The 19,075-nt window shown below is 44.7% G+C and overlaps 1 protein-coding gene across 1 annotated transcript; it reads left to right on the forward strand.

Moving 5' to 3' along the window:
• The first annotated feature begins 833 nt into the window (after nucleotides 1-833).
• Nucleotides 834-18,955, forward strand: LOC108920305 (calcium-binding mitochondrial carrier protein Aralar1-like). The gene is made up of 18 exons (XM_018728944.1): nucleotides 834-869; nucleotides 1,614-1,667; nucleotides 4,285-4,430; nucleotides 6,689-6,804; nucleotides 8,425-8,564; nucleotides 9,473-9,619; nucleotides 9,732-9,870; nucleotides 10,253-10,346; nucleotides 10,826-10,910; nucleotides 12,235-12,319; nucleotides 13,137-13,295; nucleotides 13,973-14,025; nucleotides 14,242-14,322; nucleotides 16,086-16,226; nucleotides 17,620-17,758; nucleotides 18,175-18,333; nucleotides 18,461-18,551; nucleotides 18,658-18,955. Exons 1-18 carry the CDS (start codon nucleotides 858-860, stop codon nucleotides 18,863-18,865), a joined length of 2,049 nt encoding a protein of 682 aa, XP_018584460.1. The 5' UTR covers nucleotides 834-857; the 3' UTR covers nucleotides 18,866-18,955.
• The last annotated feature ends 120 nt before the right edge of the window (nucleotides 18,956-19,075 follow it).

A 19,075-nucleotide genomic window follows, 5' to 3' on the forward strand; every position in this document is an offset into this window, starting at 1 on the left:
CTGGCGTCCAACATATGCACCGAAACCTGACTTCAGCAATAATCTTCAACTCTGGATAATTTTACCTCTTCCCTTGCAGTGGTACTAGATTATACCTTTCCCGCGCGCTATGTCTTCTGGCCTCTCACTGCGCGTATTGGCAATCTGACAGCATCGCGCACGACAAAACCCGCACTTTCTCATCATCTCCAACTTCAGTTAAAAAAAAAGCGCTGGATATGCCGGGTCCTTCACACATGCCACTATATAATATAGCCTGTTCGCTCACAAGCAAACTGGGAATGTAAATTCTCGCTTGGCAAAGTATTACGGGCTGTCTCTTTCCCAGGCATCATCATGATCCTCCCCACGGCCACGCCACGTGACACACATCATCTTTCCACTACAGTACAGAGCTCATGGACTAGGCTCAGAGGGGCTCGTTTTTCACGTGTACGGCACATGTCTATAAACTCTTCACTAATTCTGGCTTGCCTTGTACTCTTCTGAGTTCATTTTGAAGATGGCAAGTGAGTTCCTGCAAGAAGGTCCCGCATAGTGATAGTACCTCCCTCGTGATTAACGACACACATGATGATAAAACAAGGAAAAATGAGCAAAAGGCAAACGAGAAAGCACAGAAGTCGCCAGGTTGACGCATGTTTATTAATTATTAATTATTGAAAGATGGAGATTCCCAACGCCACTTTAAAAAAAAATGAATTCGAATATTTTTTTTAAGAAGTTGCGCACGCAGCACAACGGAGCGCATCGTGCCTCCGCCGCGCGTCCCCGCCCGCCCAGTAGCGCGGAGAATTGCCCTGCCCTGCCCTGCTCGCAACTGCGCATGCGTCGCAACTCATCACGTCACATCAAGCATGGCGGTCAAGGTGACTCCGGCTTCATTGAGCTTCCCCGACATCACTCTAACTCGTGCTTGTTTGTTGTCCTCCCACTTGGGTGACACGCGTGGCAGTGCGTTTTTTTGGGGGCTTACCTGCGTGGCGAGTGGGGTGTTTAGAGGAGGATTTCCCGCGCGGCCACTGCTGGGATGGGAGCCGGCGGTTAAACTGTAACCCGAGCATCGGAGCATCCTGCTCCTGCTGCTTTCCTTCTCTCCTCCTCCTCCCGCCACTTCCGCTCCTATTGCTCTCCTTTACCTGTCCTCCCTTCTCCTTCCTCTCTTTTCTCACTCTCTTCACCGTCTCCGTCGTTTCGCTACACTTCTGCTTTTGGAAAAAGAAAAAAAAAAAAAGGTGTTTGCAGTACTGAGCAGCTGTTGTTTGTCAATAAACGCGGCGAACTGTCTGAGGACGTGGAGCGTTGACTTCGTTACTCATAACTTTATCTATCGCTCAGGGGTAAATAAGTAATAACCCAGTTCAATGAGGATATTATTGCCTCATATAAAACCTTCCCGATGGCTGCTCGCCGCGGGTGTTGCTGCTCTGTCTTCACACCATGATTTACTTCCTGCTGTGTTCCTTCTTGTTATGTCTTTGTGCTTCATAATTTATTTATTATGGGAAGGGTTGTTTTTAGGACTGAAGGAGCTCTGTATATACATCTGTTTATACTCAAGTTGGACGCTCTGCCCCCTTTCAATAATCTCTCTGCTATTCCTTCTCTTCTAGGTACAGTCGACCAAAAGAGCTGATCCCCACGAACTGAAGGCCGTCTTCCTCGAGGTGAGACGACTTTACAACAATTTCATCCCTTTAATGTTTAATCCACTTTTTTCCATAAGTCGCCAACTTGTGTTGTAAACTGTGCCTCCCTGTCCTCGCTGTTAATACCTGCGAACAGGTGTACCTTTGCTTGCACCGTTAAAAAAAAAAGGAATCCTATGGTTCTTTTCAAAGTTGGCCGATGGCATTCCACGTATACGATCATTTTTATTAATCTGTGTTTTTCAAATGCAGTGGTGATGTATGGTATCGTAATAGTTTATCTTATGATGGCATAATAAAAGTGTAAGTTAATGTTTTACCAAGGAATGTGTCCCATGGTATACGCCGGAGGTCATGTTCAAGGTAGTTCCCTGATACAAAGCTGCTGCATGTCCTTGCTTGGTAAATAAGGAATTTTTTGTTATAGTCTCCGAGTCTTTATCTGCCTATAAACTGGAATTCTCTATTTTAACTAAAATACATGGCGGCATTACTGTGCTTTTTGATAATTATGTACACGATAATGTTTCTGAATAGATCTGTTTGGGTGCAGAGGAGGAAATGATGTGATTCTTTGTCTGGGAAAGGACCGTTATCAAACCATGAGCTTGATTATGCTTGTAATGCTCACGATGGATAGTGTTTGCTCACCTTCTCCAAAGGTTATTTTACTCTGCTGGAGGAAGACAGTTCTGAGTGATCAGCCCTATCACACCCTTCCCCTGTGTGGCGTGTAAGATGATTTGTGTTGAGTAAATGCCTGCTGTTGCTGGTGTCTGTCCTGTGTGCAGAAAGGTTACGTACATGCTTCGGCTAAATCTGGTTCACCTTCGGTCTGAAATTTGTCCTATCCGGCCTCTCCTGAGGGTGACTCTCCTGCCATTTCTCTGCAGTGCAGATACGTTTGTGGATTAATTTTCCTGCACTCTCGCTGAGATTTGTGCGTTTTCAGAACATGGTGCAGAGCTGATCTAGGATAGATTCCTTTTTTGTGAAGAGAGGCCTCCCCTTTGCATGATGAAGTGCGGGCTTCGTCAGCTCTAGTGGGCGCGTGTTGGGTGAGGGAACGATGGCGATGAGAGCCACCTTGTTGCAGGCGAAGTTGTGCTTTTGACCCTCTGTGCTCCAAAGGCCGCCTCCTCGCTGCGCAAACCACTTCTCTCCAGTTTACCTGCCCAAAAAGTCATCCGTTCAATAACTGTGACAAAAGCTTTTAATATGCCATGAAAAATTAATAATTCAACAGGTCATGCTACTGTAGTTTAAAATGATTGGGTAAATGGGCTACTGTAAGTAAGAGGACCATTTAGACCAGTTATGAAAATTACAGTTCGGTTGTTTGCTTCATTTGACGATTAAGTGCTTGTTAAGAGGCACACAATGTTAGTGAAATCATGCATAGTGGTATGGTGAAGCTGTAGACAAATTGGTTGGAATTAATACTCTCACTTAAAATATTAACTGGTGAGCATGTTGTGTTCTGTCTGAAACAGGCACTGGCTATTAGTTCTCTCTGTATTTACCAGGCTGAAATGTTCTGAGCGGTCTCTCCTGGAATACCTTATCAAATGTCCTTCAGTTTTTACAGCCATTGTAAGGAGTGTTTTTAAGTAGTGTGCTTTTTTTTTTTTTTTCTTCCTTTTTTCTCTTCACTATTCAGCGTTTTTACTGAATAGGCACTGCATTGTTATTGCCTTCAACAATAGAAGGTAGTTTTTGTGGACTCCGGGCATGGAGTCCAGGAGGAGCATGAACCAAAGGGCTACATATTATGCACCCTCCTTTGCTGTGTTCTGTTATCTTTCTCTTTTGATAATGCTTCACGTTCCCTTTTTCCTTGGGTTTGTTGTTGTTTTTTTTTGTCTGTCAAATTCAGACATTTGGTGGGTGCTTTGCTTGGTGCTTATTGATGGTTAAGATGTAAAGCTGTCCCACTTTGGTGAATAGGCATATAAATTGTAAAGGGAACTTTCTTACTTAATCTACAGGAAGTAAGTGCAGAAATGGTCAAGTGATACTTGGCAAAGTGGTTTATACAAAACAAAGCTGCCAGTTGCTGTGCCTCTGCTGAATCCCACCCTCCAACTCAATACTGAAATGAAAAGACCAGAAGAGAATTGATTGAAAGCATTGGATGATGATGACTTGACTTTCTTCCTTTCGCGTACACAGAAGCTCTGAGCAGTAAATTTCAGATGATTGATTTGATTTTGAATAGAGAAATAACTTGGAGAAATAAAAATCAATAGTATTGACTTTTGAAGGCAACAGGAATAATGGTCCACACAAAGGAATCGGTTCAAAAAAGATGTTGTCTAAGTATCTGGCATCACTATGTACAGGCAGTTGCATGGATAGCTTTTATTTGGAGCTACAGAAATGAATTATGAATTCACAGACGACAACAGGGATATAGATTCAGAAGTGCACCATTTCTTCTGATGTTTGCTTAGAGAAGAAGTCTAAAGAGTGTTCTTCAATATCTACTTTGTGGATCGTTGATACAAAGTTAGTGTTTGTCTTCTGTGAATGTTTTCTTCATGCTTACCCGGGTGTAAACACATCCACGGTGGGCACTTCATATGTTTGTTTTGTGTTTGTATGTATGTTTATTTTTATGTTGCTATGTCTCCAGTACGCCAGCGTGACAGACAAGGATGGAGAGCGTTACATGACCCCTGCTGACTTTGTGCAGAAGTTTCTGGGCTTGCACACGCAGCCTCACCACAATGCAAAAACTGTGCAGCTGCTTGCTGGTGTGGCTGACACCACCAAAGATGGGTGAGTGGAGCTTCACTGTGGAGCAAGCAAGCAGCTGATGAGATGCCACCGTCCTTCAAACTCTTCTTACTAGATTTTCATGAGACTGTAGGTGCTCAGGAAGTGGGCCAGCGAATGGGTATACAGAAGAAGTGACACATCATAGGATGAGCTGTTTGAACTAAATGACCAGGTTAGATCTGTGCAGATATCTTAAGTGGGTTAAGGGGTTTCTAGAGCGTGATGAAGAAAACATTGAGTATTTTTGGTTTTTTAAATTCATGATTAAAACTGCTTTTTCACACTATAAAATAAGCGATCCCCCCCTGCAAAAATATGCACATACAAAAAAAAACACTTGCGCTCTGAGTGCTTTTTTGCACGTTATGGATTTCCAAGCCTAGCAGATAGCACAAAGCTTTTTCACAACTGGTTACTAACTCAAACTTTTAAGTACTATACTTTGCCAATACAAGTTTTGAGTATTTAATTTTTTTAGTATACCAGTTCAAATTGCATTACAAAGTTTTACCTGATATGCCAACAGATATTGCTCTCAAACAGTTGCCTTAACAGAGCTGTCTTAAGTTTTTTTTTTTTTTTTTTTAATGAAAACACTGTATTCAGTTTTTTAAAAGCTTTTAAACAGAAGATGTAGCAGCAACCAGAAGATGCAGAAGCATAGGATCATCTATAGCTTGTTCATCTACCGGTTTTGATCTGTCAGTGAGCCTGCTGCCTCTCTGTCATCATCCACCCACATGTAATATATCTGGCTTAGAGTTGATGCATGTTTTTCTTTGCTTCAAGGTAAATAAGACAACTTGCATTGTTTTTTTTTTTTTTTTTTTTTTTTTTTTTTTTTTTTTTATTTAAACAATTGTGCTTTTGTTTATCATCATTCCACTGGTATTAGTGAATTTTTAAGTGAGGTAAAGGAAGGGATTGTGGTATTGCAGGTGAACACCAGTATGCCCTGGTCTAGCTCTGGGCGACGGTTATTTATTGGGCTTTCTTACATACTGTCGTAAATACTCCTGTCAGGGAACTCGGAACGCCCAGGTGCACGCACGAGGAGTCCTTGCCCTCCAGAGAGGGGGTTATCTTCCCCCTCACCGGGAGAGACTGGCAGTCCACAGTGCTGCTCTATTTTTGTCAGGAAAGGGACCCCTCTGTTGCCTCCCATCCTGTCAAGCTGTTTGGGTTGCTGACATTTACATTACATGTATTCATTTAGCAGATGCTTTCTCCAAAGGGGTATGCAACTCTGAGTAAACAAAAGTGCATTCCACCAACAGGTGAAGGCATACAGATGCAGGCACTCAAGTACAGTCATATAACAATTTTTTTCCGGCACACATAACGGAAGCAGCTGCATATATAGCTAAAGAGGAGCTTCCGACCTGCTGTGTCACACTCAGGTTACAGGCTTTGAGTAATGAACAAACTCTCCATCCCAGTTAAGTTCGTAAGTCAGGGACCAACTCTGTCCTTTGTGTATGTTTTTCTGTGTGAATTTACTGTTTTTATGGTGGAATTCATTTGGAAACGAGAATGTAGTTGCTCTGTTTTTTGTGTTTACTGCTTCTAAAAAAGATAATATCCATGTGTTACATATTTTCAGTGTACTGGGGCCCCTGTTCTACCATGTTAATATGGACAAAAAGTGCATCATATAGTGCATCTTATAATTAACCCCACTATGTATAGGGGTGGTCAGCTTCTCATGAAAAAGATCACAATTGTTTGGCTTAGCATCACTGATCTTTGCTAAAAGTTCTTTTGTTGGTAACCGAAATTTTTAAAGGAAAATAAGTTATTTTTAAACAATCTAGATGTATAGAAATGAAAGTTTTACTCGTAGCAGATTGAACTGAATGCAGTAACAGCCAGAGGCTACAACACCTCTCACTGCTGTACAGAACACAGTCCTGTACTATGAAGGTTATGTTTCAGTGCAGCATTTCCAACAAAAACATTTTTTGTTTATTATATGTAATTGCAAAAAACAGAAAAAAAGTTTTTTCCCAAAAAAAATATAAAAAGACTTTTCAAGTTTTAATTGAGTCAAAATGAATTCTGAGTTATAATTGGAGCCATTTTCAGAGTCTAAAACGTATCTTTTGAATAAAATTGTCTTTGGGGCATGTAGTCACAAATAAGGAATAACATCACTCAAAGCACTATAGCAGGAGTCCTCTGTGTTGCAATACCTTATCTTGGATAAAAGCTTTATTTTTTTTCTGTTTTGTCTAAATAACATTGTTTTCCTCAAACAGGCTGATCTCTTTCCCAGAGTTCCTGGCATTTGAGTCCGTTCTGTGTGTCCCTGATGCTCTTTTCATCGTAGCCTTTCAGTTGTTTGACAAGACTGGCACAGGGGACATCTCATTTGGTACGTACCTCAGAGACTTCTTAGCCTTGAGTGGCAAACATCGCAGGTGCCTTCTACTGAAACGCGATAGCTGTGTTTGGCGTAACATTATGATCAGAGGAGAATACATTTCTGAATTATGTAATATGTCTTACAAAAGTACTAAGACTGCAGATATTTCCAAATGTTGCTGCATTAAAAATGAAATTTACATTTACATTAATTTATTTAGCAGACGCTTTTCTCCAAAGCGACTTCCAGCAAACTCTATGTAGTGTTATCAGGCCACATACCTTATTCACCAAGGTGACTTACACTGCTAGATGTGCTACTTACAATGGGTCACTCATCCATACATCAGTGGAACACAGTCACTCTGCGTCACTCACACACTATATGTATATGTGTGTGTGTATATATAATATATATATATATATATAGATATTATATACTGTGAAATGAGTCATTTTGTTAGAATTTTAAATGTAAAGTCATATCCTGGAAGCAAAATTATTAATCTTTAGTTACCATAAACAAAGGCAAGATTAGTAATATTGCATACATATTCAGACCCTGTGGTCTGGTAGCTCGAAGTGCACAGCTAAAACAAATTTCCTTGGGACCAGTAAAGAAATGGCCTCTTTTCATTGGATAAAAACCCGGCAGGAATTCTGTACCAGGCAGTGAATCCGAAAAAGACCAAAATAGCTTCCAAATGGCATCCTGAGGAAGTTAGTGATAGTTGTACAAATGTCTAAAGGATTAAAGGGATCCAAAATGAAGTCTTAAGTGTACTGGTGTGTGTGTGTGTGTGTGTGTGTGTGTGTGTGTGTGTGTGTGTGTGTGTGTGTATATATTTGTATGTATATACAGTATATTTGTATGCGTGTGTATGGATATATTATCCCGTAATATAATTTATAATGGTCACTCTCAGCCGGAACCCTCAGTATGGTTCCAACCTCAAGGGCAAGGCTGTGGTTGAAGAAAGAGCTGTCACAAGGCCGACTGAGCATAGCAGCAGAAGTCAAGATCCCAAACACTAAAGAAGATGCATGTTCTGGTGAATCTGTTCAGCTCTGTGTCATTGCTCACAGTTTCGAGTAAGTCATAGTCCCAAACACTGAAAGAGGAGGACAATGTGAACTTGTAGCAGTGAGAATTGTCTTTTGTTTTCCAAATTCACATTGCTTTTGGATGCAAAACAATTGTACTCGGTTATATTTGTCAGTAAAAGCTGTCTGTGATCATTATGCCTTCAAGTTGATTCCAAGTCACAGCGACCACTTGCGTGGTTTCCAAAGCAAGGGAGGAACAGAAGTGGTTTGGCAATGCCTTCCTCCATGCATGCCTGCAGGGTAGAAACACAGAAAAAAAACATGCAAACTCTGCATGCCCTCAGCCAGACTCAAACTCTACACCCACCAAGCAGCTAAGGAGCTGTGAAGCACAGACGTTATCCGCTGTGCCACCGTGTCCCCCATAAAAGCTGTCTATACTGTCCCCTTAAATTCAGTGATTGTATTAAGTAAAAAGAGAAGAAAGATGTGCCTAGTTCTGACAAGTGTTGACTGACAGGTGATGTTGCAATTTAAAGTGACTTCTGTTTTCTTATTTTGACATCTTTTTTTGGTTTTGCAGAAAATGTCAGGGACATCTTCAGCCAGACAACAGTGCACCACCATATTCCTTTCAATTGGGACTGCGAGTTCATCCGGCTGCACTTTGGCCACGATCGAAAGAAGCATCTCAGTTACCTGGAGTTCACTCAGTTTCTTCAGGTAGGTGTACAGACTTCGGGGCAGGGTGCGTGGGAGAGTAAAAGGGTGCATTTCTGTGAAGGGAGGAGAGATGGGTCAGGCTTCAATCTCCATAGTACTGCCCTTCTGGGTCCTACCTCACTCCTCCAGCATTGTTATTTTTATGGCAACATGGGGACTATAATACTGGCCAAATCCAGAAGTGGGCATTGAAACAGCAGGCCAGTAAATCAACCCAGGCTCCTGCCGTATGTATGTGTGGTTTTATAAGCCCATTGTACAAGTTATTGGTCTAGTGAGGCACCCAGGGTGGCCCTGGAGCCATGAAGCTGGCAGGACTCTTCAGAGCAGTTCCACTCAGTCAGACCTTCCTTTTGGTCTCTGCTATGCAGCACATTGTCTTGGCAGCTGCCCTTATCCCCCTGAGGTTTTGGGCCTTTCTCCTGAACCTGAGCCAAAGACCTACTAATAGGTTTAATCCGAGATGTTAGGTAAGGTTTTGTGTGAGGATGTTGAGAAGGGGTAGTGGTGTGCTTCCTCTCTGTTTACTAGTTTGTTTAGATGAGAAAAGCAGTAGAAAGAGTTGTTTTTGTTTTGAGCATCTCTGATGGAACATTGGGTAAATTATGATGTGTATAGTATTAAAGGATTTTGAATGCAGGGGTTATGCTCTTATCAGCCATTACCCTTTTACATTTATCCGTTGCATAGCCTCTTAGTAGCCCCAGTGTCATGAGCTTCAGTGTAGTTGCATTCTGTCCATGATCAGAATGTTGGCCGAAGTCCTAATTTTGAGTCGGTTAGAATCACACGTGGAACTGGAACTGCTCCTAAAGTAACATATATATGTATTGTTTATCTTGATAGATTTCTCTGGTCTTTGCTCAGGTGTCGACATGAACGAAATTTGTTCTTTCTTTACCCCATAGGAGCTGCAGCTGGAGCATGCTCGGCAGGCCTTTGCACAGAAAGACAAGAGCAAGAGCGGCACCATCCCAGCCCTGGACTTCAGTGACATCATGGTCACCATCCGTCACCACATGCTCACTCCTTTTGTCGAAGAGAATTTGGTTTCGGTGAGTGGCCAAAGTAGTGGTTGTACAGATGTACAAATTGTTATGCTTAGTCCATGGTGGAGATATAAGGTAGTACTGATCCAGGGTCAAAATATACATTCTTCTTTCCTAGGCTGTAGGTGGAGGCACATCCCACCTGGTGAGCTTCTCTTACTTCAACGCCTTCAACTCGCTCCTCAACAACATGGAACTCATCCGCAAGATCTACAGCACTCTGGCTGGCTCGCGGAAGGACACACTCGTCACCAAAGGTACTTCATTACAGGGTGAAATCAAAACCTTTCTGGGAGATTTGAGGACTTCACTGTGGAAACAGGTCTGGGTGTCAAGATGCAAGCAAGTCCATTTCCAGTGGTTTTGTATTAGTAAAGATGTACCATGTAACTGTCTTCATTATTTTCATATTTTGTTCAGGGACATTATCTCACAACTTGGATTTTTTTTAAAATATTAGTTCACATACCTGTTATGTTAATTTGATGGTGTAGTAAGTTATGTTTAATCTATTGGTTTTCTCATTGTTCCTGTGGTGAGGAACAGATAAAAACTGCAACTGAAATCATCAGTGTCTCTCTGTGTGTTGCAAACTCTGACTCTTGAAATTTTCTCCTCTTGTCATTCTCTGCAAACCAGAGGAGTTTGTCCATGCCGCTAACAAGTTTGGCCAGATCACACCGATGGAGATTGATATCCTCTACCAGCTATCCAGTCTCCACTCTCCTTCAGGGTAAACATGTCTCTTCTGACCATCCTGGTACCAGTACCACTGTCTTCATAGTAATCCATGTTCAGTGTCAAACCCTTCATGAAGATGGCAACTCTTTTCACTCTTCTTTCCTTCTTAAATCTATCTGGAATTGCTCACATAATCCAGTCTACATTCGCTTACTCGTTAGAGTTTACTGCTTTGTTTATTGGGTGAAGTTTCAGTAATACCTCTGGCCTGTCTAATGCATGTTTGCCTGTGTTTGGCTGGGAGACTATGCTCTTCTGGAACAGCACTTGGCCCACTTTAGCCTGCAGGCGGCCAGCTTTGTTTGTCTGCTGTTTACATGCGCACACGTTAAAGCAGCAGTAGCTCCCCAGTTAAAGGCCAGTAAAAGATCTGTGGAAAATGTGACTTCAGTATTCATGAGGGATGTTTGGGGGGGGTCCCTTAACAAGCTGCATCTTCCAACTCCATGCCCCCGCTGTGTGGCCCTGCAGGCGATTGAACCTGGCGGACATTGAGAGAATAGCGCCGTTGGAGGAGGGGTCGCTGCCATACCACTTGGCCGAAGTCCAGCGACAGGTAGACAGGAAGGCTACACCCTTGCTGGGCTGTTGGCAAGCAGAAGGGAAAAGGCCATTCTAGATACAGTTCACACACGCACGAAGGCTGACGCTGAGGGGGTTGATGAATAGAATAAATGACTAAAACGTAGCATGAGCTTCAGTGTAGGTTAAATAAAGCAACAAGCCCTTCATAGTATAGAGCTTTTACAAACCACTTTTTAAACTGTTTTCTCATCCTTGCTTATGTGAGTTACTCAACACTGCAAAGCCCATGAAAGAATTTTTTTATAATAGCAGTGCTCATACATATTATTTCTTGGTCCTTAACTGTGTATTACATAAATCTTATAGAAAAAAAACAAGTCCCTTACAATTACCTCCCTGAATCACAAGGCATGGTTGTTATCTATCAATAAAATGTTGTTGTTTTAAATGCAACATGAACATCAGACAAAAATAGTTACACTTCAGGTTGTTTTTTTTTTTTTTTTTTTTTTTTTTTTTAATAGACTTTCTGATTCCGAGGAGCCTTGGCGATCTTTGTGTTAGGAAAGGGGAAAAAATTAGTTAGGCTGGGCCTCGTCGAAAGGGTACGAATTCTCACAGAGAGGACGTTCTGTGTCAGGGCTGTACGTGGAGGGCCACTTGTACTGCTCCAAGTTGAATAGTGAGGTCTGAGATGTCATATCAGGGTGGGGGCTGTGGAAATCCAGCAGTTCCACTAGCTGCTCTTGTGGAAGTCAGCAATTATATGAGCACTTTGATCAGGGCCGTGCTCTTGTTAGCTCTTCGCCTGCAGTGGATCCAGCTGCGAAGGAGGCCAGCCAGACATATCACTCTGCCCTGAGGAGGGCTGACACACTCCGGGCTGCAGTCACGCAGAGAGACGACTCAAGTACATGCTTATCTGCATGTGGAACACCCTTGTTGAAGCTACTCTTCACTTGCGCTGCAGAAAAAAATAGCAAACGAGTCAGTTTTCAGCATGTGGACCAACATGAAGGATGAAAGTCAAGTTTTGTTGAAAGAAGAGAAGAAACATCCGTTCTCTCCAGAGGACTTGCCGCAATCTTGCTGGGGATTGTGTTGTTTCAGCCTTCTTAGAGTAGTTCTCCCCTTGCCGAGAACACTCCTTCAAATGTGGGCCACGTGGATGACGTGTAGTACTACCGTGGAACAACTAATTGCCCTTCATGATATCCCCTTGTACCGAGTGACCCATTTGCTCCACGCCGTATGTGCCACAGGATAGTTTTGTGGATGTGACTTTGTGAGATCTGCTCCGATTCCCTACTTCCTTCCCCAGAGTGATTTGAGTGGTCTATCTTCTCTTCCTGCAGCAGGCATATGGGGACGTGAGCCGACCCATCTGGCTCCAGGCAGCCGAGTCTGCATACAGGTTCACCCTGGGCTCCATTGCCGGAGGTGAGTGACGGTGTAGCTCGGATGAAGTGTAACTTGAGCCAGGCAGATGGGCATCACGGGGAAGGAGTCGGTCTCCAACCCAACAGCCTCACATGGTGTTGCGGTGGCTCCGGGCTGTCTTTGAGACGGAGATCGTCAGTGACACACGTCCCTCGGCCATGTCAGCTCTGTCTGAGAGCTCTATGCGGAGCTGTTACTGCCAGTTCCAGACCTGTGACACAACAGCCACTGAGGTTTTCACAAGCCTAAGCACAAAGTCTGGGGCTTTTTCCGAAGATTCTGCCCTGTTTTCAGCTTGTTACCTGGATTTGTACAGTCAGGGAATAACGTCAAGTTTGTCATAGTCTTCCAAATATGGATAAATCCCCATAACAATAACAGGAACCTCTTTCCTCCTTCAGTGCTCACGGGGGGTAGGAGACAGAGGTCTGCATAGTGGAGATTGGAGGCAATGTGGAGCTTTTGATGTCGGACAAGAAGTGACAAGCCACTGCGGCTGAGAGCCGTGTTTATGGCAACGCTCCGCGCTGCTGACGAGTCAGACTCTCAGTCCACAACACTTTCCCACAGACTCTATACACTCACAACTGTCTGCCTTTTTTTAAGTACCTGTAACTGCGAGCTAACTGAGTCATTGGAAGAAAAAAACATGCTATCTGACGCACTTTAAAGGTTTCATAAAACAAAATTTGCTTTGTAAGACTACCTATATATGGATGAGAGGGGTTTGATGTTTGGTCTGTGGTTGGCTTTGTGATCCCGAGGGATGTGGCAGTTAGGGGTTGGACGTATTTTGAGCTGCACCTTTGCCTTGCAGCCACGGGTGCAACAGCTGTGTACCCCATTGACCTGGTGAAGACGCGCATGCAAAACCAGCGCTCCACGGGCTCCTTTGTGGGTGAGCTCATGTACAAGAACAGCTTTGACTGCGCCAAGAAAGTGCTACGCTACGAGGGAGTCTTCGGCTTCTACAGAGGTGAGCCTGGGTCACCCCATACGTTAGTAGCTCCTCAAAACTAGCCCTACAACTGTTTCCCTTCACGCGGTGTATGCTCTACAAGAAATGATCAATGGTAAGTACAAGATGGACTGGGGTAAACATTCTAGTGTTTACTAACAGTTCAACTCAGTTTGGTTCTGGATTTCATGTGCAAGTGGTTTCAGCATTTGCTCCTGTCACAAACAGATGACCTCTATGAGACCTAATGACTGAGCTTGTAGAAACCGAGTATGTAGGTTAGAAGGGTAAAGAAGTCAAGACTGCCATCTGCTGCTGCCTCAACCATTGCAGCTCGTCCCACCACCGTGTGTCTCCTTGTTCTCCTCCCCTTTGTCCTGCTCTGTTTTTCTCCTAAGTGAGTGATTGACGCAAAATGTTCTTCTGTGGCCCCATGCCAAGGACAGCCAGTCAGTGCCTCCTTCACAAACATACCGGTCTGGATTGGGTAGGGGGGGGGGTTCACTGATAGGCATAGCATGACATTGTTTGCAGCTGGTATTGACGTTGTTGTGTATGTACACCATTAAATGTATATATCAACTTGTGTGTCAGCACAGCAAAATTGGGATGTTCTGAGATATTTATTTAGCTTAAAAAAGGCCATTGTTTTCTTCAGCCTAGTTGTCAAAGTTTCCATGAAACCTGTTTTTCAGGTCTTTTACCACAACTTATTGGAGTTGCTCCAGAGAAAGCTATCAAACTCACGGTATGCCTTCCCTTAATTCAGTCTGTTTTCACCGCAGTGTATTTAGCGATGTATTACGTTCAGGAGTAAATGAAATGAAAGGGCTCAATAGCTCAATACTTACTCCCAGGAAATGGGAGTAAATGGTAAATCTTCTGAGAGAAAACCCATTTTGTTGTTATTGTTGTCACAATTCAGTCTCGCCTTGTCATTTGACCCTGAGTTGTTGTTCTTCAGGTTAATGACTTTGTCAGAGACAAATTCACCAGAAAAGACAATACCATACCAGTGCTTGCCGAAGTGCTGGCTGGCGGATGTGTGAGTACCATGTTGCCTGTTGCTGTGAGGGAGCATGCGCTTCTGCCGCACAGCAGTAGATATGTCCTCTTTCTGAATTCTTTTTTCTTCTTTTCAGAACAGCTATGGTTTTTGTCAAGCATACGAGCAGTTTCTGAATGATTTTTCATTTCTCGTTCCGTAACACCTTTCGCGCTCGCTTTCTGCATTTGTAGGCGGCCCTGTTGATACTCCCACGAGTTTCATACGTGGGAAGTCTGAATTTGAAAAGATGCCATTTGGTCTTTTAACCCTCTAATTTGGAGCCATTTCAAAAGTTACGCCTGTGAAAGCCTACTTCTGCCCTGGCTAAATATACACACAGGAATCCTAACATTTCATAATGATGTGGCAAGATTAAAGACAGCCAGTGCCCCCACACTACCTAGGAGGCCTTGCAACTCCCACTGGGCTGAAGCTGACAGGCTGTCCTGAAGAAATGGGCAATGTGGTGGAGAAGGGTTGCCCCTCACTTTGTGACCTCTGGCAGCCCCTAATTGGAGGAAGAAGGCCTGGAGGCGTGCGGATATGGCTGCCCCATCCCTAGTGTGATTGAGTTTGACAGCAGAGTGCATTCCTGAGACCTCACCTGTCACAGCCTCGTGTACAGGACACAAACCCACCAGTCCCACATGCGTTTGACAGCAGCCTCGATTCACCTCGCATCACTGCTTTACCGCAGGTTTCTCACTCAGTAATGTTGTGCGCTTTTGTTTTGTTTTGTGTGTGTGTGTGTGTGTCCCCATTTTCTAAATTTATTTGCTTCCATGATTTTCTGAAGCTAGTGTACAAGCTGTGGTTTCTCTGTAGCGTTTCTCATCAAGGGGCCAGTTGGAACACACTTTGTGCGCCAGCAGCTGGTGCACTGTGCAGTGCTGTAATGCCATGTGCACAGCGTAGATCGATGGGTTACGTGAGGAGGACTGACAGCGGGGGGTGGGGTTGGATGAATAAGGCTTCATCAATGGGCATATCCTCCTTGTACTTTGAAAAGTGCTAAATGTGCTGGATCTTTTTTTAGGAGCGGATTCGGATGTTTACAGACAGGGCCCTTGCCCCATGTGTCAGCGGCGGACCTCGATGGCTGTGATTAGATTTGGGAGGGTGATAAATGGACCGAGAGCTGGCACGTCCCCGGGGCGTTCCTGCCAGGCCCCAGCACAGATAGGGTGACTCAGTGCTTGGGGTGGAAGGGAAAGGGGCAGAGGGCGGGTGCTGGGGTCAGGGAGCACAGTGGGGAGCAGCACCCCTTCCAGCCATGGACCTGGCACCCCATCACCCCTGGCCTGTTCTAGCCTGACCCCTGTAGCCTCTTCTCATAATGCCTGCTTGTTCTCCTGCCTGTCAGGGCTGTCTTTACATTACACAGGGGCTTGTTTAAAAATAGCACTGTATCTATCTTAACTTATACTTCAACTTCCGGAAAGTGTTTAAGTCCTTGTTGGTGTGAAAAAGAGACTGCAGCTTGTGCTGTTTATGGGAATGCTTCAATGTCAGCATGTTGTCTCACTTTTCTGTTGAGATGGATTAGGTGGGTGAGGATGATCTGGTTTCGAGAAGGATATACTGAGCAGCCTTGGTTAGATTCTGTCCAGTCAACACATAGCTGTCACACGGTGCAGGCTCCACTCATTGTTAGGTCATATGAATTTTGATGAAGGTTTCACCTGGTGGAAGCTAACTGTCCATGGCCAGTCTGTGTGTGTGTGTACATTAAGACACACTGTATTCTTTCCCTCCTGCAGGCTGGAGGTTCCCAGGTCATCTTCACCAACCCCTTGGAGATTGTGAAGATCCGGCTACAGGTGGCGGGGGAGATCACCACTGGGCCCCGGGTCAGCGCCCTCAATGTGGTGCGGGATCTGGGCTTTTTTGGGCTCTACAAGGTGGGAAAGTTTCTTCTTACTGGTTTGTTGGCAACATGTAGGAGTCTGCTTTCATAACAGTGAATGGCCCTAGTGTTGAATGAAAGGGTGTAGGACATACAGGTGGCCAGTGGCTCCCAAATAAACACCCTGTATCTTGAATGACTAGTTTTAGGTGTTCAGGGAAGATGGAATCCTTCTTTCATGGCCCTTCCAATCAGCAAACCTTTGCCTCTGGCAGTATTTTGAAAGGCTGGTAGGAATACTTTTGTTGCATTTTGTTTCTCCATCAAAGCTGAATGAACTAGAGGAGTTTCTTGGGGTAACATGGGGTCCAGATTATGGCAGAACAGTTCCAGATCCTTGTGGAATCCCTGCTATTAGGCCTGAAGACCATGTTCAGGGAGTGTACTGATTAGCGGTGTGTTGGTTTGTCTGCTACCTGTATACACAGAAAACATAGCATAATTTGACCCATAGAACCACAGTGGAATTTTATCAAGAAATGAGTAACCTCTGACTGATGTAGCAAGGATTTTGTAGAGATCTCTGTTTGAACCTTCAGTAAATTCCATGAAATTGTCATAGTTAAAATAGGGGAAAATGCAATGTTGATGTCTGCTTTTGGTGAGGTAAACTAAAGACTTTGCTTAACTGGTAATTAAAACATTAGAGATGTGAGCTAGAGAAGGCGCAGTGTGCTGACAGTGGATTACATCGTATACTGTGGTCGTCACGCAGTTAGACAGCCAGCAACATTTACTACACAGGAGCTGCCAGTTGAGGGCACAGATTACATCCTGCAGACTCACAGCTGCTCCTGTGCCAAGTCCTCGTGAGTTTTTCGACCATCTTTAGAATATGTTCTTGCTCGTCATTTTAACGAATAGCAGACCGGTTTGAGTGATCTCTTCCCCAAATGAACACAATGGACAGGAGACCAAGCCTGTTGTGAACTTGTGTGTGTGAGAGGAAAAAAGAGGTGGGCTACATCGTGAGCTCTCTTTCCTCTATGAGGCCCCCAGGACTCTTGAGACTCTGAAGAAGTACGTACCCTGGGCGATCGTCATAGCCTCAGACCGCAGAACCACAGCACCGTCGTGCACCACCCACAGAGCCTTACGCATTTTCCAGCCACATGTTTATTTGGGGCTCAGTGCTGTAGAGAAACCCCCGAGTGGATCTGACAAGTAGATACATTTCAGTGCTAACAAAAGCCCCACTCTGCTCCAGGCCAAGTGCTGCCATTGCTTTACAGTGTTCAGTGTTTCACTGTGGAGTAAACTGTACGTTTAACCCAGAACTGGTGTTTTTCTGGTGCGGTTGGTAAAATGAGAAAAAGACGTTTGGACTTGTCCTGCGGTTTAGCCGGATGGTTTCTGAGGGTCTCAGCGTGGCTTGTTTTGCATTCCAGGGGGCAAAGGCCTGCTTCCTGCGTGACATCCCCTTCTCGGCCATCTACTTCCCGGTGTATGCCCACACCAAGGCAGAGCTGGCTGATGACCAGGGCCGGTTGGGACCGCTGCAGCTACTGACCGCTGGAGCCATCGCAGGTGAGCCACACACGGCCGCGGTGATACACAGCTCTCTGCGCTTCCAGCAGGGAAACCTGTAGCTCGTAGTAGGTGCCTGCACTTTTTCCAGTGTTACTCAGTGGTATATTAACACACTAATGGAAGTTGCCGCATACATACACCACTGCAGAACCTCACTCTTAAGACTTAATGCGATCAGTTAGTTTTAACACCCGTGTGCAGTGTTTGGTCACTGGTGATAACATGAATGCTGTAGGAGGGGGGGGGGGATATATTCTCTCAAATATTAAAAGAAAAGTGATGCATCAGAGCGAAAGTGCATTCTTGGGCGTCGAGTCTAATCACTCAATGCCGCATTCACGAGGCAGGGAGTCGCACACGGGTCGCACCTTATGAAACCGCTTCATTATGTTGCTTGATAAATCTCTCTTCAGGTGTACCTGCTGCCTCCCTGGTAACCCCTGCTGATGTCATCAAGACGAGACTCCAGGTGGCAGCCCGCGCCGGGCAGACAACCTACAGCGGAGTCATCGACTGCTTCAGGAAGATTATGCGTGAGGAAGGCTTCCGAGCCCTGTGGAAAGGAGCGGGAGGTAGGCACACACCTCTCAAATAAGTGGTTTCACGACTGGGAAATGAGGCGTGCCGTCGTTCCTGTAATTGGTGGAGTCATTTGAAAAGATGCGAGTTCCAGCTTTGTAATTTACGCTGCTCTCTCAGCCCGTGTCTTTAGGTCCTCGCCTCAGTTTGGCGTCACTCTGGTGACCTATGAACTACTCCAGAGATGGTTCTACGTTGATTTTGGAGGACAGTAAGTGTTTGTACCTTTAACTTTTACGCTTTTGGAACGTGTGCCATCAGCAGCCTCCGACGTAGGTAAATGGACGTCTCCCCTTCGCTGCTCTCTTCCTCTTCAGCCGCCCCGCAGGATCGGAGCCCACCCCCAAGTCTCGAATCTCCGAGCTGCCGCCAGTTAACCCAGACCACCTGGGGGGCTACACGCTGGCCGCTGCCACATTTGCAGGAGTGGAGAACAAGTTTGGATTGCATCTGCCCAAGTTCAAGTCCTCTGGTGTGCTGACAATCCAGTCGACTGCAGGCAAGGAGGGGTCCCACGGCTCGTAGAGCTGCTGCGAGTGACAGGCTGACTCCTCATGGCTGTTTGCTCCCAGCACCCAATGTCCCCAAGATTCCTTAATGTGATTCCCCCCCCACCCTGACAATTTTCAAATACCCCTTTCAGGTCTCATTGCAACACTTTTCAATTAACCATTAGTACCCTTTTGATTTACTTTACATAGCTTGCACATTCTGCTGTACATACTTGTACATCTT

This window comes from Scleropages formosus, chromosome 21 (genome assembly GCF_900964775.1).
Source record: "Scleropages formosus chromosome 21, fSclFor1.1, whole genome shotgun sequence".
NCBI lineage: Eukaryota > Metazoa > Chordata > Actinopteri > Osteoglossiformes > Osteoglossidae > Scleropages > Scleropages formosus.

Coding starts and splice junctions, on each gene's coding strand:
- LOC108920305 (XM_018728944.1), top strand. Junction 1,668..4,284: donor TGAAGGCCGTCTTCCTCGAG/GTGAGACGACTT, acceptor CTATGTCTCCAG/TACGCCAGCGTGACAGACAA. Junction 13,296..13,972: donor AGTCTTCGGCTTCTACAGAG/GTGAGCCTGGGT, acceptor CCTGTTTTTCAG/GTCTTTTACCACAACTTATT.